Below are 25,586 nucleotides of genomic sequence, written 5' to 3'. Positions count from 1 at the left end.
CTTCAGTGTTAAAAACTAACCTTCACTGTGTTAAACAGAATAAAATATAAACTTATGAACTGCTTTTTCTGTATTTGTCGTTCCATTACAAAAGACTGTTTGTACAAATACACTAATTATATTAGGTTTAGGAGATGGTTATGTAATCTAATGTCCAAATAATAACACTAAGGTGCACAGTTATTACTGCGGCAAGGTAATTCTGCTTTTAGTGAATTTCTCTCATGATAAAACAGAATGTGACGAGCATAGACACACATCTACAGGTCTGTATTCAGGTGACAGCAAATCAGTCAGACCACAGATTGAACATGTTTTTCACTGCTAAGACTGAATGACTGAGCCTTTTCTACTGCACTGTAAAAAATAATCTTTTTAATTTACGGTAAAATACCGGCAGCTGTGGTTGCCAGAACTTCACCGTAAAAATTACAGTGAGTGGATTTTCTATTCTAAATTTAAATGTAAATATCAGCAAAAAAACTGTAATTTAGTCTGAATAATCCTGTTATTTTTTAGGGTAATTGTGTCATTCATTCACACATCAGGGTATTTCTCCATACATTTTGCATGAAAATGTTATATTTTACAGCAAAACTGTGTGTTTCTTCCAGTTTATGACATGACATTTTTGTGCTATTCTTTGATTTACGGTAATTAAAAGCGTCTAATACAGTGATATACAATTTTTCATTTTATGCCCTATTTCTGATGTATTTGACAGTGTATTACTGTTATTTCTACAAACCTTTTTTACAGTGTGGCAGCAAAGTGTTTTTTTGTTTTGTTTTTAAATAAGACTGTATTTTGCTTGAAAATTCTGTATCGAAGGATTCAGTATGATCATTATCATCAAATGTCTTCATGTGTAAATGTGAAGTCATAACTAAGCATAATCTCTAATCAGAAATTAAGTATAATATTAGTTAATGGCAAAGCTGAAGTTTTTCTTTGGCATCAGCTGTTTGAACCGACTTCACAAGCATTGGTTCATTCATTTCTCTGGGCCTCCTAACGTCCAATCATATTCCTGCAGCTGACAGTTTTGTTTTTAAGTTTTCTGACCAGCAGAGGGAGACTTTATTCTACTGACCACTACTTGGTAAAGGCTTCTTTTACTGTTGAGTGAAGCAAATAGCAGGAGGTAGCTTTGTTGGTATAAAGGCAGTTATATCTGTCACATTCTCCACTCTGTTGGAGGAAAATATTGTATGTTTAAATCGATCAAATCTTTCCTTCAGTTGATCTAGTACAAAAACAAATAAACTCTTGCATAACAGCAGTGACCCATCATTAAAAGAAAAAGTAATTCTTCTCAACATTGTTCAACCCACAGAACCTTAATTCAAATTCAAGTTTAGATTAAACATTTTCCAAGTTTGTCTTCAGTGCTGAGATTGTAATTTAATGGATGGAAGCAAAGAGGATCTCACCTGGTGAGTAGACACAACTGAAATATATAAAGTCAAACAAATGTGTCTAATCCAAAGAACATTCTTGGTTTATAAGTAAAAAGTGTTTGTTACTAATCCCCAGGTGTTTGCTGGCGACTGGTGATAATCTGAAGAGAATATTTTCTTGCTTGCAAAGCTCCATGATGGGAGAACTACTGTGCAATCCAAGATAACAGCAACAGCTGCCTCAGGTTAGTCATGACATGCAATTAACCAGTGATGGAAAAAGTATTCAGATCCTTTACTTAAGTAAAAGTACTAATACCACCCTGGTAAATTACTCCACTACAAGTAAAAGTTCTGCATCCAAATCTTACTGAAGTAAAAGTAGAAAAGTATCAGCATCAAAATCTACTTAAAGTATGAAAAGTAAAAGTACTCGGGTTATGCAGAATGGACCCACTATAATTGTTTTATATATTCTAAATATATTATTACATTATTTTTATTGATTTAATGTATGCAGTGTTTTAATTTTGTAAAGATTGGGCTCATTTAATTACTTAATATACTGTTAAAAGATTTAATTAAAAAAACGTCTAATCACTTTACATTGATCATATATATATAATGTTAAATCTCAACCTGAAAAGTAACTAAAGCTGGCAGCTAAATCCTAGAGTAAAAAGTACAATATTTGCCTAAAAATGTAGTGGAGTAGAAGTAAAAAGTTACATAAAATGGAAATGCTCAAGTAAAGTACAAGTACCTCAAAATTGTACTTAAGTACAGTACTTGAGTAAATGTACTTAGTTACATTCCACCACTGCAATTAACTGTTTAAATTGATTGTTTGTAGATCAATCCTGATGCTATAAAGATGCTCCAAAAACAGATTATCTATATCAGATCTTGTCCCTGCATGTGATCAATGCAGGCAAACTTCTGTCATGATCTGGTCATGTCTCAAGTTGTTTATATTTAGGAGAACCAGTCATGAGACCTCAGACCCTTCTAGATGAACAAATATGAGTAATGGTATTTTTAAAAAACCATTAACACCAAAGTTGAAGCCTTTCTCCATGTTGGTAGCTAAACATGGTGAATCAACATTTAACCTAAAGTAATCAGGTTAACTATTATTTTTGTTAGGGTTAAATCTAAACATTTAACAAATTCAGTTTTCTCCTTAAACGTCCTTATAAAAGAAGAAATATCAGCTCCACACTGACTATTGTTTGCCCATTTAAAACAACAAACACTGCATCATTAAAAAAGCACATTTATATAACCCATAAGAACCCACGGTGACACGGGTGTCACAAACATTTTAAATGTTCTAGTAATGTTCATGTATGTTTTCTCATGTACATAAGTGAGTTTTTCAGTGTTCTACAGCTACAGTATCCAATAAGGCAATGTTATTTATATGTATTTATTATGTATTTATTATTATTTTGTTACTTTCAAAACAAATCTGAAATGGAATTTGTGGTCTAACAGCACTATTAAAGTCACAATTATGGTATATGTTATGTAGATGAAAACAAAAAGGCAAATTGTTATTTGTTTTTATTTATTATTGATTTATTATTATTTTGTTACTTAAAAACTAATAATTTGTTGTTAAACAGCACTATTAATGTCACAACTTTGATAAATGTTGTGGAGATGCAAAGAAAAAGGCAAATTTGTGTTTCTGTAAGCAGAAAAGGTGTTTTATTTTAAAATAAGAAATATTATAAACATAAATACATGAACATATATTGTAACGTATATGTCACATCACAGATCTTTTACATTCCGTGGTAGTATTTTTTTATTTAATAATTGTGTTCTATGTGGTTCACTTGGTCTGTGGTAGATCCCCTATAATTTTCCATAAGATTAACTGGGTCTGGGTTCTTATGGGTTTAAGATACTTCTTCTTCAGGTTACTATGAGTGAGTGTTTAAAGCTGCCAGAGCAAATACATTCAGATGATCAACAACAAGCTCCCTCCTGCTCTCACGTTTATCTAAAACCAGAGTAAAACTAAAGTGAGTCGACCTAAAAGTGGAGGCTGGTTGTAGATCTTATTTCAGGTTTCCCTTTACAGTAACACTATATCTTAAGAGTTTGGATCCCAAGGAGAGAGTCGATAAGATTCTCATCCCAACAATCAAGGTTTAATGTTTAATTTTGTTGGTTATAAAGTTTCCACTAAGACTTTGACCTGCTATTCATATAATAAACCTGCAATCGATCTGTTCCCTCTGTCACCAAGGTGGAATTTAGTAATAAAAAGAGAAACCCACTTGTTTTGCATCATTGTGGACTGTGGATTTTAACAGCGTACTTGATTTTAGATGAAAATGTGTCACATCTACTATGAAGAGGAAGAATAAGTAGAAGAACCAATAACTCTCACTGTACAACTGTTTTTTGGTACAGGGGTGTTAAATGTCAAATACATGAAGCTGTACACAACTTCTTGTCGTCGTTTTGTTAGAAAATAAAACAGGTCATAAACACCACTGGTCAAAAGTTTTAGAACACACCAACTTACAAAGCTCCATGATGGGAGAACTACTGTACAATCCAAGATAACAGCAACAGCTGCCTCAGGTTAGTCATGACACGCAATGAACTGTTTTAATGAATTGTTTGTAGAAAGATCAACCACAATGCTATAAAGTTGGTCTGCATGTGATTGTTAAAGGCAAACTCCTACCACATAATAACACGTGTTCTGGTCATGTCCCAAGGTGTTTAGATTTTGTTAATACATTTTTGAGACCTTATCCAAAGTACAGTACAGGCCAAAAGTTTGGACACACCTTCTCATTCAATGCGTTTCCTTTATTTTCATGACTATTGACATTGTAAATTCATCAAAACTATTAATGAACACATGTGGAATTATGTACTTAACAAAAAAGTGTGAAATAACTGAAAACATGTCTTATATTCTAGTAAGCAAAGGGTGGTTACTTTGAGGAATCTAAAATACAAGACATGTTTTCAGTTTTTTCACTGATTTCATTGTTAAGTACATAATTCCATATGTGTTCATTCATAGTTTTGATGCCTTCAGTGAGAATCTACAATGTAAATAGTCATGAAAATAAAGAAAAACGCATTGAATGAGAAGGTGTGTGTCCAAACTTTTTTGGACTTTTACTTTTTTATGTAGGAAAGCAATAGGCCCTTCTCTATTAATCTCACTGGTGTAGCTCCAATAGAAGCTCCTCTAACTGGGCTAAAAACATTTTGATTTACTGCCAGAGGGTCGACCAGAACATTGTGTAGCACTTGACAACCATTTATGTCTTTGTTAAAGGTATGGCAGCTACTGATTGTTTTATATTCAAGCTCTCGCAGTTTTTTCTGTGTTACTGCTGTATATTCAAATGATCAAAAAGGATCAAAAAAGTTTGCCAACGGTGTCTGATGTTGACTGATACGAAGACATTTATTGATGCATTTTATTATTCTGTCAATGGATCAGAGTCTGAAGTCCAAGGACGACAAATCATCTTTTGATAAACATTACAGCAGCTATAAAACAAAAAACAATAAAAAAAAATTACTATTGCAAGTTTTATCACCAAAGTTAAAATATAACACATTTGTATGCCAAGAAGATTAAGATCACATTATTTTTTTTATTCTTTATTTCATCTTTTTACAGTATTATTTCAACAAAAATGAGAACATTGGCTGTTTTATTTTTAAAGAGGAAAAAATGACAATAATAGACGTGTAAGCATGCAGTCATACTTACCACTGGACTTGCATACAGTACAGGCCAAAAGTTTGGACACACCTTCTCATTCAATATGTTTCCTTTATTTTCATGACTATTTACATTGTAGATTAATCAGAACTATTAATGAACACATGTGGAATTATGTACTTAACAAAAAAGTGTGAAATAACTGAAAACATGTCTTATATTCTAGTAAGCAAAGGGTGGTTACTTTGAGGAATCTAAAATACAAGACATGTTTTCAGTTATTTCACCCTTTTTTTGTTAAGTACATAATTCCATATGTGTTCATTCATAGTTTTGATGAATCTACAATGTAAATAGTCATGAAAATAAAGAAAACGCATTGAATGAGAAGGTGTGTCCAAACTTTTGGCCTGTACTGTATATGTAACATGATTTTCAGGCCCTGGTTTCTAACTTGAATAGTTGTTAAACATTAACTTAGCTGTTGATAAAATGTAATGTTCCCTGTCCCGCCCACTCTGAAAGGAAAGGTTGTCTCAGGTGAGTTTGGCTTCTGTACTGAGATTGTAATTTCATCGCTGGAAGCAAAGAGGATCTCACCTGGAATATAGTGAAACAAATGTGTCTAATTGATTTATGAGTACAAAATGGTACTAATCTCCAGGTGTTTGCTGACGACTAAGGACTGGTGATAATCTGAAGAGAATATATTCTCTCTTACAAAGCTCCATGATGGGAGAACTACAGTACAATCCAAGATAACAGCAACAGCTGCCTCAGGTTAGTCATGACACGCAATGAACTGTTTTAATGAATTGTTTGTAGAAAGATCAACCACAATGCTATAAAGTTGGTCTGCATGTGATTGTTAAAGGCAAACTCCTACCACATAATAACACGTGTTCTGGTCATGTCCCAAGTTGTTTAGATTTTGTTAATACATTTTTGAGACCTTATCCAAAGTATGTAGGAAAGCAATAGGCCCTTCTCCGTTAATCTCACTGGTGTAGCTCCAATAGAAGCTCCTCTAACTGGGCGCAAAACATTTTGATTTACTGCCAGAGGGTCGACCAGAACATTCTGTAGCACTTGACAACCATTTATGTCTTTGTTAAAGGTGTGGCAGCTACTGATTGTTTTATATTCAAGCTCTCGCTGTTTTTTTCTGTGTTACTGCTGTATATTCAAATGATCAAAAAGGATCAAAAAAGTTTGCCAACGGTGTCTGATCCATTGACAAAATAATAAAATGCATCAATAAATGTCTTCGTATCAGTCAACATCAGAGTCTGAAGTCCAAGGACGACAAATCATCTTTTGATAAACATTACAGCAGCTATAAAACAAAAAACAATAAAAAAAAATTACTATTGCAAGTTTTATCACCAAAGTTAAAATATAACACATTTTTATGCCAAGAAGATTAAGATCACATTATTTTTTTATTCTTTATTTCATCTTTTTACAGTATTATTTCAACAAAAATGAGAACATTGGGTGTTTTATTTTTAAAGAGGAAAAAAATACAATAATAGACGTGTAAGCATGCAGTCATACTTACCACTGGACTTGCATACATAATTATACATAATAAGAAAATATTTAAACAAAAGAAGGCTAGATATACACTTTTCATTTCTGCCATATTTCATCAAACTTATTTACTTGAAGCTTCAGGGAGAAAGTCATTCTTTCCATTACAAAAATCATAAATTATATCGTACCATTCTCCTTTAGATAGAGTGTCTGGATGAAGCCATTTCCTTGTATGGCCTTTCTGGCCATATTTAAACACCAAATGTATCCATTAGCATGTTAAATCCATCAGTGTAAAATCAAATTAGGTTGGGGTGGACAAAACAAAGCAGACTGCTGTAAAGAAAGGATTGACATTACTGATTCTAGCCTCGTTTTGGACTGTGACTGAGTCTCATATTGTTCCATAGAAAAGTCTGCAGAATTCTGCACTGCTCTGTAATGGAGATGGGGAAGTTAACAAGGCAAACATCTGCCAAACCGACGACTTACTCCTGAAAGTTATTTCTCTTGTAAGACCTCCAAAAGTGTATTAATCTCACCTCCGTGTATCTTGTCTAACTGTGTTTTTGATGGTGGCGTTTCCTTCACTTCAACAATAAACAAACTTTGACAAGCAAAAAAAGGTGAGATTTATACCTCATCGTTAAAGTGTTTTCAAATAATATTTTTCAGTTTTTACCAGAGAAAAGTTGGAAGGATAAAGACCAAGATGTTGTTTTGACAAATGTTTCTGTTTCTGGTTAATTTCCCACCTCCTCTGAAAAATCAGTTTTTGTGTCAAACAGAAGCTTTACAGTAAAAGCTTTTGTTTGGGTGGTTTTCTGATGAGTTAACATATAAGACAATTGAACATGTTCTGCTCCTCTCTTTATCTTGTCAAACTCAGCCGTCAGTTTCCAGCAGAGTGACGTCATGGCTGCAGCACCAGGTGAGTCCAGTCAGACTTTTAACACACTGTGTGTGTATCAAACCTTGACCCTCTCTGTTGTCAATGTGTTAAAAGTATTTTGACTTCCACACTGTAAAAAGTGTTTGTAGAAATTACAGTAAAATGCTGTCAAATTGCATGAGAAATACGGCCTAAAATAAAAAATTGCATATCACCATAATAGACACTTTTAATTACTGTAAATCACAGAATAGAACAAAACTTTTGAAAAACACACAGTTTTACTGTAAAAATATTTTTAAAAATCATGTAAAATGAATGGAGAAATACCATATTGTCTCAAGGACACAATTACCTTTAAATAAAGGGACTACTCAGTCTAAATTACAGTTTTTGCTGATATTTACATTTAAATTTACAGTAGAAAACCCACTCACTGTAATTTTTACGGTGAAATTCTGGCAACCACAGCTGCCGGTATTTTACCGTAAATTTAACAGATTATTTTTTACAGTGCAGAGTTCTATGTCCCCTTTGGCTAATAAATGTGCCTTTGTATTTATTATTACAATGCAAATTTGCTGCAAGAAAAAAAGAGAAAAATCCTGTTGAAGAAAATAAAAGAATCACAGTGCAGACTCCAAAACATTCCAAAGTCACATTTCAAACAGCAGACCTCAGCAACACGTGCATCCCTCCTGCTGTGCAGCGGTGCTTCTCCTCCTCAAGAGGAGACAATGAAAAGGGGAAATGACGGAGAGAGAGTCAGTGTGTTGAGTTTATTCTCGTCTCATTTATGGTTTCATAAACTGTAAATTCATCAAATTTAGTGCCATATCGCTGTTTTCCCAACTGCTGTAAGCAGTAGTTAGTTTACAAGCAATCACTTAATTTGTGTTTTTGTGTGACTTTGGTGATTTAAAATGGTTAGGAAGAAGCAAAACTAACTAATCAAGACCGCTTTAAACCAGCCAGTACTTTGTTCTGAGAGGTGAAATTACTGTTTTTGTCAAAGTCTGATATGTTTGAAGAGAGTATATACAGTACAGGACAAAAGTTTTGACACACCTTCTTATTCAATGCGTTTCCTTTATTTTCATGACTACTGACATTTAAATTCATCAAAACTATTAATGAACACATGTGGAATTATGTACTTAACAAAAAAGTGTGAAATAACTCAAAACATGTCTTATATTCTAGTAAGCAAAGGGTGGTTACTTTGAGGAATCTAAAATACAAGACATGTTTTCAGTTATTTCACACTTTTTTTGTTAAGTACATAATTCCATGTGTGTTCATTCATAGTTTTGATGAATCTACAATGTAAATAGTCTTGAAAATAAAGGAAACGCATTGAATGAGAAGGTGTGTGTCCAAACTTTTGGCCTGTACTGTATAATAGCTTTAGTTAGTAGGTGGAAAGCTGTATTAGGGCAAATATAGTGTACACACTCATTAAGTACTATGGATTTTATTCAACAAGCCTTTATTTAGGTGCGTAAAACACATTTTGCAACTGTGTAACATTAGCAACAGAGGAAAGTATTAGCTAAATATGTACTTCATCTGAGGCCAGTTATTCAGGTCATCCTTCCATCCCTCAACACCAGGCTGGACATCAGCCTTCATCAATACCAGCTACTCCATGCTGTGTATTAATACATTGCTAACTTTTCTTGCTTAACCTCTTTAGGTTTAATGACGAATCAAATGGAAGTTACTATAGACCCTTTTTTTAAGCCGACATCACAAAATGTTTTGCGCACATTCTGGCAACAGAAGTGGTGTTTTTCGCCAGTCGTTCTGACTGACAAAGAAGCATTTATAAGCATTTACAAACTGTTCCCAGCATCAACATGTCTGGTTGTTGCGAGTACGGTTGTACGAATTGCTATTCCACCGGTGGAATAGCAGTTTTATAGGATTCCGACAAGATCACGACCATTGCAGAGCAACCGGTGGCGTCTGTGGCTGCAGGCGATTAAACGCGTGGACTGGAATGAGCACATAATCAAAAATGCTGGCGTCTGCAGTGCCCACTTTATATCAGGTAAGGTTATCTATATACTCTTTGATTTAACGGGAAGCCTTGTTTACATTAGTGATTGCCTGGATTGGACTTTAGTGGCTTTGTTGTTTTGTGTACATAAACACAAAAGGCCCAAAATCAGGACTACTAGAGTCCAATGACGCCTCGCCTGCAAATAAAACACAAGCACGTTTGTTTAGTTTGGTAGTCTGTAGCTGAGATGGCGCCCGTGATGGCAAGCCGTCCGCCTCGCTCCTTTGCTGCTACGTCTGCTTTCCTGTTCCTACTGCTTTTTGCCTTCCGTTTTGTATCTGCTCTGCTGGCATATGATCGCCAAACCCTCCTCGACCTCAGGGCTTGGTCAGACTCGCTGTTGCCATCTGATCACCATCTTTTCGATCAGCAAACACCGGTTCTGGCGGACATTCCCGATCACCTGCGCCGCCTGCCTACTGTCTCTCCCCGGAGGGATCGCGACCAAAAGTCCCGTTCCAGCCGACCCTGCGGCTCCGAACACCGAGGCCGCCTGTCATGCCCTCTCCCCCGGAGAAAGCGCTCAAGAAGACGTGGGAGACGCGCCGGTGTGATTGCCCGTCTCAAAGCTCATCTGAGAGTCTTTTCCTCGGCTGGGTTCCACCTCGGATCTTCTCTCCCTGCCCGGTTCGTATGCAGCCGATGGATCCGCCCTGTTTTCCCGGAGCCAGAGCCGCTGATTACTCCGGTCAACGGACCCGCTACACTGGCACAGTTTAAAGCTGAAAGCTCGCGGAGAAAGTTTATTTACATCCAGCCTCCCGACGCCGGCTCCATCTCACCCACCTGGTCTGCCGCTCTACCTGTCGCATCGCAGACACGCCATCAGACCGCCGCCCCCGCAGTAAGGAATATCGCCGGGAACATCGCAAGACTGTGCCATGCTGTGTGTGATGGAAGGAGAGGTGTAGATCCCAGCCTGCTCTGTCCCATCCAGAGGTCTACAGATCTGTCCCACATTAAAACTGAACTTTTTAATGCACAGTCCCTGTCTAATAAATCAAGCCTGGTCCATGATCACATTCTGGAGAAAGATATTGACCTGATGTGCCTCACTGAGACCTGGCACCAACCGGGAGTTTTTTCCTCATTAAATGAAGCCTGTCCCCCTGGATACAGTTACCTGCAGAGAGCTCGCTGCACTGGCCGAGGTGGTGGTCTGGCGGTAATTTACCGCAACTCTCTCAAGCTCTCACCTCTGTCTCTGCCTGATGTGTCTTCTTTTGAATATCTGGCCTTCAAATCTAAACCCTCTTCCAAGATCAATGCAGTACTGATCTACCGGCCGCCCAAACCACACCCATCCTTCATCACAGAGTTTCACGACCTTCTCACCTCCCTCTGCTCTCTATCCTCCAATAACATCATACTTGGCGATATGAACATTCACATTGACAATCCCTCCTCCCCCCTGGCAGCTGATTTCTTTCATGTACATGTCTCAACCTCACACAGCATGTTGATGCACCTACACACACCAGAGGGCACACTTTAGACCTGGTCATCTCGGACTCTCCTTCCATCAAAAATCTGTCAGTGTATGACCTGGGTGTCTCTGATCACAGCATCATTTCCATGAACATTTCCTGCCCATCTCACCTCCCCCAGCCTAAACGCGATATTCATTTTCGCAATATAAAAAACATCAACCCTGCCATCTTGCACTCTGACCTCCAACTGCTGGCCTCAGTCAACCTTCCATCAGTCAACAAATTGATCGAACACTACAACCATTCTCTTCGCTCCCTCCTGGATACACATGCCCCTCTCAAAACAAGAACTGTGTCTTTTTCCCGCACTGCCCCCTGGTTCACCAATGAACTGCGCAAGATGAAGGCTGCTGGTCGTGCCATTGAGAGGCGTATCAAATCATCTGGCCTGGTGGTACACAAGCTGGCCTACAAAACTCACCAGAAAGCCTATGCAGCAGCCCTTAAAGAAGCCCGGTCCATCTATTACTCCAACATCATCAATAACAGTCCAGGAAATTCAAAACAGCTCTTTTCCACCATAAACCATCTCCTTAATCCCAAAAACCAAACCCATTCAGAACCCACAGCAGAACACTGCAACAGGTTTCTTGCATTTTTCAAAGAAAAGATAAATTCCATCCGGTCTCAGCTCTCAGGCTCCCCTGCTCCATCTCTGCCATCTGCCTGCCCTCAACCTGCACCTTTCAGTACCTTTGCCACAGTCACTCAGTCCGAAGTTGAGGGTTTCATCAAAAAAATGAAGCCTTCCACCTCCCCCCTGGACCCCATCCCTACAACACTCATCAAATCAAACCTGTCTGTCATAAGCCCTCTTATCACACAAATCATAAACCATTCGTTAAACTCCGGCCATGTCCCGCCCTCACTCAAAACTGCCATTATCAAGCCTCTTCTAAAGAAACCCAGCCTCGAACCAGAATCTCTCTCCAACTACCGGCCCATTTCCCATCTTCCATTCCTATCCAAAGTGCTTGAAAAAGCTGTTGCCGCACAGCTACAGGAACATCTACAACGTCATTCACTCTTTGAAATATTTCAATCTGGTTTTCGCACTGCCCACAGTACAGAGACAGCATTGTTGAGGGTAACCAATGACCTTCTCATCTCTGCCGATTCTGGATCCCCCTCCCTGCTCATCCTCCTCGACCTTTCAGCGGCTTTTGACACTGTCGATCACCACATCCTCCTAAGCCGCCTCCGCACCGACATTGGTCTCCATCACTCAACACTGGACTGGTTCACTTCTTACCTCAGTGACAGGACGGAGTACGTCAGCCTGGGATCTGCCAAGTCCCAAACAGCCCCTGTTACCTGTGGTGTCCCCCAAGGATCTGTCCTAGGACCCATCCTCTTCATACTGTACATGCTGCCACTGGGTCGTGTCATCAGCCAACACGGAATCTCATTTCACTGCTATGCCGATGACACACAGTTATACCTTCGTACTAACCCCAACCAACGTTCTACCTCGGTCATCTCATCATCACCTACTCAAGCCCTCTCCAACTGCCTGGAGGAGATTAGGGCGTAGATGAGTCACAACTTCCTTCAGTTAAACAGCTCCAAAACCGAAGCCATACAAATCGGCACCCCTCATCAGGTCCAGTCATCACCCATAACCACCATCTCCTTCTCCGGTCAAGCCATACCCCTCTCTACCTCAGTTACCAACCTTGGTGTGAAGCTGGACCCACAACTTACCTTAATGAACCACATCAAACAACTGTACAAAACCTGCTTTTTCCATATAAAGAACATCTCCAAACTCCGCCCCTTCCTCACTTTCCCTGACGCAGAAAAACTCGTCCACGCCCTTATCTCCTCTAGGCTTGACTACTGCAACAGCCTGCTCATCGGTTTACCCAACAAACACCTCCAGAAACTCCAATTCATTCAGAACTGTGCTGCCCGTACTCTGATGAAAACCCACAAATACGACCACATCACCCCCATTCTACAGAACCTACACTGGCTTCCCATAACCTCAAGAATTAAATACAAGATTGCCCTCATCACCCACCTTTGCATCTACAGCAACGCCCCACAATACCTCAAAGACCTTCTCACCCCTCACTCATCCACCCGCAACCTCCGCTCCCAAAGCATAAACCTCCTCCATCAGCCACGCACACGACTCCGCACCATGGGAGACCGAGCCTTCTGCTCCGCTGCCCCCCACATCTGGAACTCCCTCCCTGAACATCTACGTCAACCCCAGCCTGTGGACACCTTTAAAAAAGGGCTTAAAACTTTTTTGTTCAGGGAGGCATTTTTAGGTTGTCCCTAGATGTTTTTATTTTGTCTCTGCATAATGTACTTTATTACCCGTGTCTCTTTTATCTACTGCTGATTTTAATGAGTTTTTTTCTTTCTTGTTTCTGGTTTCTGTAGCACTTTGAGATTTCTGTATGAAAAGTGCTTTACAAATAAAATGTATTATTATTATTATTATAGCTTAGCAGGCTACCAGCTAAATCTAACGGCAGCTTATCAAACTTCAGCTGCATTTGATTTCTATTCTACATAGTACAGACAATCACTAATGTAAACAAGGCTTTTCCGTTAAATCAAAGAGACAAATACAATAAAACAAATACTGCATAACTGGAAAACTGACATTCACGCATTGACATGAAAATGTTAACGAGATCCAAATACAGAATCCTGTCAGAAATTTTGCTCCTTTCAAAATAAAACAATACACAGTTCATGCAGCCTAAAACTACTTCACATCAACATTAGGTCTTGACTGCGGGCACCAGATCAGCAATCAATCAATCAATCAATCAATCAAAGGATCTCAGAGGGTCGGAGACATGGAGACAAGAGTCGGATTGTTGAAGTGGAACAGCATACAATCATTTATGACATAATCACATTCTTTCTATAAGGATCAGATCAACATATCTTCCACGTCAGAGAAGCAAAGTAAGCTGTTTGTTGTTGTTGTTTACCTTATACACAGTTTATCACGGGATCTCGAGGTCTCCCGTACATTCAGGATTACTGCGTGTTCTCCCTATCTCGCGTGTATACGGCTGGCTCGCTACGCTGCCGTGGGAACTGACGCCGGGCAGAGGACGGAGCAAACCCGCGGCGGAGCCGTTCCGCGCCCGGTGGAAATCCCCAGTAAGGTTGACGTGTGGGAGAGCGCACGCACGGACCGTATAGCCGTGTTTCGACTACCACCGGGAAAGTCTCAGGCCACACCCTCTCAAAAATCCGCTCACTCTGCGTGTCTCCACAACAAGTTAGCCCCCAGAGCAATTTAGAGACTCTGGAGGTGAGTATGGTTGTAGCCGTCGCTAACTGTGCACAGCAATGATCATAAACAAAGCAGCATGGCTGATTATGCACAGAGTCTCCGCTGATCATAAACATAGTGGTCGTGAATTAACGGTATTTGCTAACTGTACACAGAGTGTCTGGTGCTTGTCTTAAACAAACAGATCGCTACGTGAACACCTCCTGCAGCAGCAGCACATACACACTGTATTGCTACAGAGCTAACTGTAGCTAACTGCCGCTAACGGCGGCTCTTCTTAACGAGCCGGCCTCCGGCTCGTTAGCGGCTCGTTAAGAAGAGTAAGAAGGAGTCGCTGGATTTGTCTCCAGTCACTTTCTTGAAAAAATAGTAATGACGTGGGTCTAAAGTCTTCTTCTTCTCCTCCGGCAGGCTATACGCTATCCACCATAATGCTGCCCTCCCTGGTCATATCCAGATCTAACAAACTAAGGGTTTTTGGTTTAAATTTTTTTTTTTTTTTAAAAACATGATAAAAAAAAAAAAAACACCAAAAAAAATCCCGGCCCGGATTTCCGGCACTGTGCCGGAGGCCTTCAAGCCCTGCTCACAGTCAACCCGGAGCTCCTGTGTTTTTGTGTTCGCACTGCTGCAAAAAGTGAAGGGGGTTAATCCCGAAGTAGGTGAGACTACACTTCGGCCCCAGGAGACGGCTTCTCCCCTGTGTTGACCGACTATGGTCTGGCAGCCGACCAGGAACCTGTTACACAGTCCACGCGTTTAATCGCCTGCAGCCACAGACGCCGCCGCTTGCTCTGAAATGGTTGTGATCTTGTCGAAATCCTATAAAAATTTAGTCCACCAGTGGAATAGCAATTCGTACAACCGTATGCAACAACCAGACACGTTGATGCTAAAAACAGTTTGTAAATGCTTATAAATGCTTCTTCGTCAGTCAGAACGACTGGAGAACAACACCACTTCAGTTGCCAGAATGCGCGCGCATACGTTCTACGTCATCATTGTGTACAAATAATAAAAATATGTATTCGATAAAGTATATAAACTAAACTATATACATTTTCATACCCTCTCTCCCATTGTGATGACAGAAGCAAGTCAAGGCAGATTATAAGAAGACAACAAACAAATCAGCAGAGCCCAATATTTTTTATTTGGCTTTATCTTATTTTAATATTTTATAATGTGTATTAATGAATTCTGGGATAAAAATATTCATATGTTTCTCAGAAAGGCACCATGGTGTTCTTTGGTCTCCAAATGATGCTTTAATCTCAGTTTAGCCTGCAGACCCTCACTCTGGATCAAAAGACAGATAATATGTGAATTTATCACTGTTCTGTATTCTTACAGTGTCAGATGACCCACAACCTGTAAAGCGAAGAAGCAGCATACAATGGCTGCCACCTTACTGTGAGTTTAACTGGCCTGACCTATATTATTTTATCTGACAATATCTTATGTTTATATTTTTTTTATAATATTAATGGATTCTGGGATGAAAATATTCAGATGTTTCTCAGAAAGGCACCATGGTGTTCTTCAGTGTTCATGTTGCTTCAGTCTCACTCTGGAGGCAGATTACATGTGAATTCATCTCTGTTCTCTGTTTTTACAGTGTCAGATGATTCACAACCTGTGAAGCAGAGTAGCAGCTTAGAATGGATGTTCTGTATAATCATAATTGATTAAATTAAATTAAATTGATTAGATTCAACTTTATTGTCATTAAACAGTACAGGCACTTAGACAACTAAATTAAATTTAGCATCTAACTAGAAGTGCATACAGGCAGTAAAGTGCAAAGTGAAATAATAACATAGAATTACAGTTTTGGATAGGTGTTGGGCACTTACTCACTTTAAAAAAAACATTTTTTTAAATCAATTGATTTCTTTTCAGTGTCTGAGCTGAGAGTTGTTCTGCTGGGGAACAGCTGGTCTGAGAGGAGTTCAGTGGGGAACTCCATACTGAGAGAGACTCTGTTCAGCACCGAGGAAGAACCAGACCACTGTGTGAGAGTCAGAGGACAGTTAAAGAACAAAGAAATAGTTCTCATCAACACTCCAGATCTGCTGCATCCCAACATCTCTGAACACAAACTAAGAAAACATGTAGAAAACTGTGTGAGACTCTCTGATCCTGGACCTCATGTGTTCCTGCTGGTTCTACAGCCTGAAGACTTCACTGAGGAACACAAACTGAGACTCTGCAGAGTCCTTGAAAGCTTCAGTGATGAATCATTTGATCATTCTCTGGTTCTGATATCGCCACCCAGAGAGGAGAGTTCAGCTTTCATGGACAAATATGAACTAAACCCGCCATTAAAAGACCTGATCAGAATGTGTAAAGACAGACATCTGAAGTGGAACAATCTTGAGCTTCCACAGTTGTTTACATGTTTAGATGCCATTGTAAAAGAGAACAATGGAGATCATGTGAGCTGTGATGTATTTAAGGATGCAGCACCAGGTTCTGATCAGGAAATCCTGAAACAAGCAGAAGGAGCCTGTTCTAACTTGGATCAACCAAAAGCTGCTGGTAAGTTCAGGACAGTTATTAGTTAATAAGAACTTTTTAATGACCACAAATGAATGTAGAATCATACTGTTGTACTTGATATTACTGTGTCTTTTACAGAGGTGAAAGAGTCCAGCAGTCCTTTTGCTTAGCTTTGGCAGACTGGTTGCTGTCTTCCAAGTTACTTTGTTCGCTCTCTCCTGTTCGTGTGAAGCAGTTGAGAGACATTCTGTCATGGTCCCTGGGCTGACTGCTTTTGTAGTGAACTTTGTGTTTACTTATCAAAAATCTTGAGGCACTGCTTTGGCGTGGCTATGTCCAAATAGGCCACAAGCAGGAAAAATCAGAGAGCAGAAGCTACCCTTTCCTGCTACTCAGATTGTGAGGATGGCCAGCTCTCGGCAGATTTGAACAAGTGCCATACTGCTTCCATTCCTTAATGATGGTTTAACTGAACTCTGTGAGATGTCCAGTGAGCTGGACATTTTTTTGTAGCCATCTCTTGACTTATACTGTTCAATGATCATGAGTGTTCTTTTGTCCTCATGGTACAACACAGATGTTTTTTTATACTACGATCACTTGACACACATCAACTGTACTCAGGTGATCCCCATTTCACTAACTGTGACACTGCTGGGATCAACTAGCTGGACCTCTGTTGAATTAGTTCAGTTACTTTAAAGGGTATGAATACTTATGCAATCATTTATTTTACCTTACATATTTCTAATCAATTGATAGTATTTTGTAACAATCTGTTTTCACTTTGATATTAAAGAGGGTTTTTAACATCCAAGGGATATGAATACTAGTGCAAGCCACTGTATGGCTAAACTGTTGGCATTTGTAGCATTGTTTAATGGTGGGTGGAGGCTGGGCCTTCTCCACTTTGTACTGGAAAAGGTCCATGTAGAAGCATAAGTGGATAAGTCCGGCGGCTTAGGTTGGGTTGATGAGGTGGATTTTGATGAATGTGGTTGGCTGTTGGGTGGATTGTGCTTATTATTCTGTGTATTCTGGAAACATTGATGCCTTGTTTTTGTCATTCTTCTCTGATCTGTTCCTCTGTGATGTTGGTGTAGATTTCTTTGATGACCAGAAGTCTGGTGTGGGTTTCACATGGGGGTGTGGTGCTCTGTTTGCGCTCTAATTTGCAGCTGAACTGTGCTCTGTTGAATGCTCCTTTAGGCCATGGTGAGAGTAGAGTTGAGCGAAGGGATGTCTTTAGGGAAGATGAGCATATTGCCATTTCTCATGTGGATGACTCTTTGGAGTTGGGCTGTGGATTGAGTTTTTGGATTTCCTTGAGGATGGATTGGTTGGTTGAGGTTTTGTAGTTTTCAATGACGGCAGGTGTGATGTGTTGGTTTTCTGTTGATTCTCGTTTAGCTCTTTTTCCGGTATTGAGGGTCTGGTATTTGTGCATGTCTGTGTTCGGATAACAGAGTTTTTATAGCTGCTTGGACTTCCTATGGTGACAGATTTTCTGTTGGAGAGCAAAGGGGACCCAGAACGTTGTTGCCTTTACATTCAATCCTGTCTAGAATGTAGAAATGAGCAACGTCCATCGTGGCATACCAGTTGGTCCCAACAAGTTTTTATTATCCAAATATATACAGTGATAATGTATAGTGTGTTTATCTCTACACCAGTCAGACATTTGGTACAAACTAACTTGAATTAACATAATATCATTTTAGACCATCAATGACTGGGTTCCCATCGGCATGAATAACTAATTTATGAACAGGTATTTGGAGTACAGAGGAGAAACAGGTGACGTGAAGACAACATTGTTGGTTAAAAGCCTCAGCTGTAAACAACACTTCAAACAAACGTTTTCTGGAGTGTCATGTAGTCCCGGTTCACATTATGTACAGTGGGATGTACTGGACTTAGGAGACAATTTGGCTCTGATTAATTTGTCATGTAGTTAAAACACACCAGTTATAAGTTTGTTGAATGAAAGACCAACTCTAACTAATGTTGTATCTTTGTTCTGTCATAGCACGTGGTCTCAGGATTGTGATGTTTGGAAAAAGCGAGGACAAAAACAAAATGATATGCAACTTCATCACTGGGAGCAAACAGTTAAAACATCATTTAAGGATCCAAAGCAAGCATTGTGAGGTTGCCCATGGAGAGTGGAGAGGAAATCCTGTGAAAGTAGTTAAAACTCCGGACCTGTTCAGTCTGTCTGTGGAAGCATTCAGAGAACAGATGAAGCAGTGTGTGAGTCTTTGTCCTCCTGGACCAAATGTTCTGCTGCTGGCTGTGAAGCCGTCTGATTTCACAAAGGAGAACAGACAAACACTGAAGATCATCCTGAGTTTGTTTGGTAACGAAGCCTTTAAACACTCAATGGTCATCCTGACACATAAGGAGAGTGAAACAAGTTTCTATGTAAATCAGCTCCTTAACGAGTGTGGAGGAAGACACTACAGCATGGCTGAAGATAACCACAGACTTTTAATGAAGAAGATTGAGAACATTGTGCATGAAAACAGAGGAACCTTCCTCACCTTCAATGAAGAGATCATCAGGCCAAAGTCTGAACACATGAAACCAGCTCTAAACGTGGTTCTGTGTGGGAGGAGAGGAGCAGGGAAGACCTCAGCAGCCAAGGCCATTTTAGGTCAGACAGAGCTTCATTCAGTCTCCAGCTCAGAGTGTGTTAAACATCAGGGAGAGGTGTGTGGACGTTGGGTTTCCCTGGTGGAGCTGCCTGCATTGAATGGAAAACCTCAGGAGGAAGTGATGGAGGAGTCATTCAGGTGTATCTCCCTCTGTGATCCTGAGGGCGTCCATGCCTTCATCCTGGTCCTTCCTGTGGGTCCCCTCACTGATGAAGACAAGGGAGAGTTGGACACCATCCAGAACACTTTCAGATCTCGAGTCAATGACTTCACCATGATTCTGTTCACTGTGGAGTCAGATCCTACAGCTACAGATGTTGATACATTTCTAGAGAAAAACAAGGACATCCAGGAGCTCCGTCAGAGCTGTGGAGGAAGACAGTTTGTCCTCAACATCAGGGACCAGCAGCAGATCCCAGAGCTGTTGGACAGTTTGGAAAAAATGAGACTGAGACCCAAAAAAGACAAACCAAGCTGCTACACAACAGAAACATTTGCATTTGCCCAAGAGGAAAATATCATACAACAAGAGGAACTTGAACTGAAGGAGCTGAGAACAAAAAGCACAATCAGCTGTAAGTACAATACATACACATTTAACCCTCTTTAAAATAGGCTTTAGTGTCAAAATTTGAACTTTCCAACTATCCTAAAGTGGATCATGGTCAAGATCATCAAGTTTCTGTTATAAAAAGTGACCAAATCGAAGCTTAAATGTTGATATTTCTGTCAGAATCAATTTATTCTACATGTATTATTTAAAATGTGTCCAAAATAAAGCTTTGCACTAACCAGATCCTTTTAAAAACATTAAATTCTGCGCTTTTCTGATTTCTGTCATTCTGACTATGTTATTCTGCACAAAGACATGTTTGAGTTGTTCCCACTTCTAGCAATGATTGTGCTGATTCAATGGAGCTGTAGGACTTTATATTTATATTTATTATTTACTTTAGATTTATATATTGCAGTGGATACAAAACCAGGTAAGTAAAATGTGAGCTAAAATGCTCTGAAACCGCTTGTTGGGGTTTAGACAGTTAGATATATAAAAAGGTAATATATAATATATTTTTCTGTGTTCTAAACCAACCATTGGACATTATACATTGGATGTTATGTTCTTTCAACTGTGAATATTTAAGGTAACTCCTGTTGCTCTTGTCTCACAGGTGATGAAGAGCAGCAGAGCCCAGAGTGTCTCAGGATTGTGCTGATAGGGAAGACCGGCTGTGGGAAGAGTTCTTCAGGAAACACCATTCTAGGAAAAGAGGAGTTCAAAGCTGAATCAAGTCAAACATCAGTTACTAAAGAGTGTCAGAAAGCAGAGAGTGAAGTGGACGGTCGTCCTGTTGTTGTGGTCGACACTCCTGGTCTGTTTGACACAACTTTGTCTCATGAAGAGATTAATGAGGAGATGATGAAATGCATCAATCTTCTGGCTCCAGGACCACATGTCTTCCTGTTGGTGTTACACATTGGCAGACTCACATCAGAGGAGAAGGAGACATTGAAACTGATCAAGAAAGGTTTTGGGAAGAATGCTGAAAAGTTCACCATCATTCTTTTAACTGGAGGAGATTCACTGGAACGGGGCAAGATTTCTATTGATGAATACATTGAAAAAGAGTGTGATGAATCCTATAAGGAACTGATTTCTGACTATGGAGGAAGATATCATGTGTTCAATAACTGTGATGAACACAACAAGACACAAGTCAGTGAGCTGGTAACAAAGATGGACACCATGGTGAAGGAGAATAGAGGCAGCTGCTACACCAATGAGATGCTGCAAGAGGCCGAGGCAGCAAAACAGAAAGAAGTGGAGAAGATCCGGAAGGAGAAGGAAGAAGAGATGCAGAGAGCAGAAATTGAGAAGGAGAGAAAACTGAGAGAAAAACAACTTGAAGAAATGGAGGAAAAAATCAACAAGGAATGTGAGGAGAGAAGGAAAGAACAGGAAGAGAGAGAAGAAGAAGACAGGAAGAGAAAACAACAGGAAGAGAAACAAAAACAGGAGTGGGAACAGAAAGTTGAAGCTTTGGAGGAAAAAATTAGATCAGAGTCAGAATTAAAGGAAAGAAAACTGGAGGAGAGCAAAGAAGAGATGAGAAAAGAACGAGAGAACTGGGAGGAAAAACAGAAAGAAGAGAGGAAGAAACAAGAACAAGAAGATGAACAGAGACGACAGGAGGAACAAACAAAACTGAAAAAGCTTCAAGAAGAATACGAACAGGAGATAGAAAAATATGAAAAAAGAATCAAAGAGGAGAGAATCAGAAGAGAAAAGGAGGAAAAAGAGAGAAGAGACAATGAGGAAAAACAGAGAGCAGAAAATGAAAGGGAGAGAAAAATGAGAGAAAAACAACTTGAAGAAAAGGAGGAAGAAATTAACAAGGAACGTGAGAAAAGAAAGAGAGAACAGGAAGAGAGAGAAGAAGAAGACAGGAAGAGAAAACGACAGGAACAAAAACAAAGACAGGAGTGGGAACAGAAAGTTGAAGCTTTGGAGCAAAAAATAAGATCAGAGTCAGAATCAAAGGAAACTATAGACAGAAAACTGGAGGAGAGCAAAGAAGAGATGAGAAAAGAACGAGAGAACTGGGAAAAGGTTAGAAAAGAGTGGTGGAAGAAACGAGAACAAGAAGATGAACAGAGACAACAGGAGAAACAAACAAAACTGAAAAAGCTTCAAGAAGAATACGAAGAGGAGAGAGAAAATTATGAAAAAAGAATCAAAGAGGAGAGAATCAGAAGAGAAAAGGAGGAAAAAGAGAGAAGAGACAATGAGGAGAAATGGAGAGCAAAAATTGAAAAGGAGAGAAAACTGAGAGAAAAACAACTTGAAGAAAAGGATGAAAAGATCAACAAGCAACGTGAGAAAAGAAAGAGAGAACAGGAAGAGAGAGAAGAAGAAGACAGGAAGAGAAAACGACAGGAACAAAAAAAACGACAGGAGTGGGAACAGAAAGTTGAAGCTTTGGAGAAAAAAATAAGATCAGAGTCAGAATTAAAGGAAAGAAAACTGGAGGAGAACAGAGAAGAGATGAGAAAAGAACGAGAGAACTGGGAGAAAACACAAAAAGAAGAGAGGAAGAAACGAGAACAAGAAGATGAACAGAGACGACAGGAGGAACAATCAAGACTGAAAAAGCTTCAAGAAGAATACGAAAAGAAAAGAGAAAATTATGAAAAAATAATCAAAGAGGAGAGAATCAGGAGAGGAAAGGAAGAAAAAGAGAGAAGAGACTTTGAGGAGAACTATGAGAAAAAACTGGAGAATCTGAAGAAGACGCATGAAGAGGAAACCAGAAAGAAAGCTGAAGAGTTCAATGAATTCAAAGAGAAACGCATCAAAGAAATTGCAGAGCACCAGAAACAAATGCAGTACAAAAATATGCAATATAACATCTTAAAGGCACTTTCCACCAAAAAGATACCAAATCTGTCAAAAATCAGAGATTTACTGAAGCAACAAGAACAAGAAATGGAGCAGGAGAAAGATGAAGAGAGAAAAAAGAATCTGCAGGAAAAACACGAAAAGGATCTAATTGACTTGATGCAGAAACTTTTGGATGAAGACAGTTCAACATTTTGGGGACATTTGAATGATTGGTTCTGATACAGTTGCTTAAAGCTTATTTGGTATGTAAAGCTCTGTCAACAGAGTTTGACTGGTTTTGATCTCAGATCTAAAAATTGTGTCAGATGAAGGCAAAATGTGACAAAGTGCACAAGGCTTTTTCTAAGATACAAACAATGTCGCACATAAATGGCCATGAGATAAGAACTTCAAGTGACTCCCAGTTGTTGTAATATGGAGAAAAAGAAGGCTACTAAGAAGTAGTCTGTGCCTCGTTTGTATTTTTATATGTGGGGGTTAGAACCTGTTAAAGCTCCCCTCAAGTGTATTTTGACATTTTATTGATATTTCATATTTGACTGAGTTGCAACACAACCCCCTTTATGTATATATTTCTATAAAAGTATTTAGAATCAGCTGTTATCAGCTCCTGTATGCAGTGACCCATGGATGTACAGAAAAATATCACAGGATTACTTTACTGCTGAAGAAAACTTAAAAACCTGATGATTCTCAGGCTGTTCTGGAGTTATAAGGAGTGTCTTTTTTTAATCTGATTTCCAAACCAACATTTGTGGTCGTTTATTTGGATTCACACCTGAGATAAATAGTAAGACACACTGAATTTAAAATGTGTTTATCCTGCCTGTTGTCTTTGTTATGTTGTTGTTTTTAATGTGAGGTTAATACAGACAGTGAAGAGGTAACAGGAGATGAGAGAGCAGCTAATGTTGCAGTTCATAGTCAGCATCTTAGTCTCCGTTTTGCTTTTTATTATTTCTTGGCTTCTGTAAATCATGATTATAAAGACAGTGACACAGTAAATATAAGGGTTTGTGTTGCTGCTGCATCAGTCTGAGACACTCAGAGAGAATGTGATGTAATACGAGGAAAAGCATCAAATATGACATTATGAATATAAATACATTAAACCTGCAGAGTGTTCCTGTTATTGTGTCCATCTTCTGTATGATCACAGTCACATATTTCAGCTGATAGATCCACTACAGCAGGGGTGTCAAACTCTGGCCCGCGGGCCAAATTTGGCCCGCAGTGTAATTTTATTTGGCCCGCGAGGCAATACCAAATTATTATTAATTAATTAATTAATTAATTAATTAATTAATTATTAATTATTGTACTATAAAAGCTGACCCGCCGGTATTATACGGCACTTTACCGCTAATACTACAAATCCCACAATGCCCTGCTGTTGTTTTGGCGCGTCAATCAGGACAGGACCCAGAAACGCGCTCCTCTGTGACAGTCGTCATAGCAACCTCAAGCTAGAGCTGTCTCCCAGCTACGCCTTCCCAAAAATGGCGAAAAGAAAGGCAGAATTTATTAACCTGTTGAAAAAGTTTATTTTGATATTTAAATCAGAAGGATGCAAATAGAAAAGGGGCATACGATTTTTATTTATTTTTTATTCAATATATTAATGACATTGATGTGTTTTTTATTTGAAATTTGATTTTGCATGTCTGCACTATTTAGTTATATATTGTATGTTTATAAGCGTTGCTGGTTCCATATTCAATGTTAAAGCAAAACATGTTTGGTATATATTAAAAGGTTAATTTGTTCAATGTTGGCCCGCGATTTTATTCAAGTTTTAAATTTTGGCCCATTGTGTATTTGAGTTTGACACCCCTGCTCTACAGGATGATCCACTGCAGCTTCACTGTGTTCAGTTTTATCCAGCAGGTGGAGCTCTAACATGAACTACTGAGCTCAATCTGTCTGCATTTACCTCTTCAGATTTCTTTTTCTTTTTTCTGTCAATGCATTTAAAATATTTGACACTGAAAAGCTTAAATGTAGTTAATGTTAAATGTAATATTTCATGATAATGTCTAATGTAACAAACTGTATTTCACAATGTAGTTTTCGAATGTGTCTCTTTTTTTTTTTTTTAATAAATCTGATGAATATTTTAACTAATGTCCAGCATTATTTAAAAAAATATCACATTTTTATTTAAAGTATGCAACACATGTCCTAATAAGCATTTAATGGGCTATACTAGATATCAACAATATATGTATAAAGAGATGATTTTGACAATTATTGCATATAAACATTTTGTCTGCTGGGAAGATTTATTTTTTATTTACCCCATCTCTGCACCGCTCTTCCCACTAATCATGTCAGAAATGCAGAAGGTGAGTGAACTTTATCAAAACTAGATCAAACTGTTTATCAGTTGAGTTTAAACTGAAGAAAAATCTAATTGTTTTTAATGCAACTTAAGGTGAAGCTTTTTATTTTGGGAACATCAAGTAATTCTACCTTTTATCGACTGTATGTGTTTTCAAGTTATTTAACATTTACACAGTATTTGGGCACAAGGATACCAAGTCTGTCAAAAATCAGAGATTTACTAAAGCAGCAAGAACAATTTTTGTACAATATTTGTAATTTACATGCAAATAGACTGTTTTGTAGTTTTATTTATTTTTTCTGCTGTTTTTATGTGTA

The 25,586-nt window shown here is 38.8% G+C and overlaps 1 protein-coding gene across 1 annotated transcript in view; it reads left to right on the top strand.

Annotated features, from left to right (window-relative positions):
- The first annotated feature begins 18,281 nt into the window (after positions 1-18,281).
- LOC131974164 (trichohyalin-like) overlaps positions 18,282-25,586 on the top strand; it is a 40,767-nt gene continuing 33,462 nt past the window's right edge. Inside the window, exon 1 of the mRNA XM_059336351.1 lies at positions 18,282-20,097. Within this exon, the coding sequence (XP_059192334.1) occupies positions 18,870-20,097 (1,228 nt within the window). The 5' untranslated portion in view covers positions 18,282-18,869. The remainder of the gene's footprint in view (positions 20,098-25,586) is intronic.

The sequence above is a fragment of the Centropristis striata genome, chromosome 7 (genome assembly GCF_030273125.1).
Source record: "Centropristis striata isolate RG_2023a ecotype Rhode Island chromosome 7, C.striata_1.0, whole genome shotgun sequence".
Taxonomy (NCBI): Eukaryota; Metazoa; Chordata; class Actinopteri; order Perciformes; family Serranidae; genus Centropristis; species Centropristis striata.
This window is presented reverse-complemented; position numbering and strand designations above follow the sequence as displayed.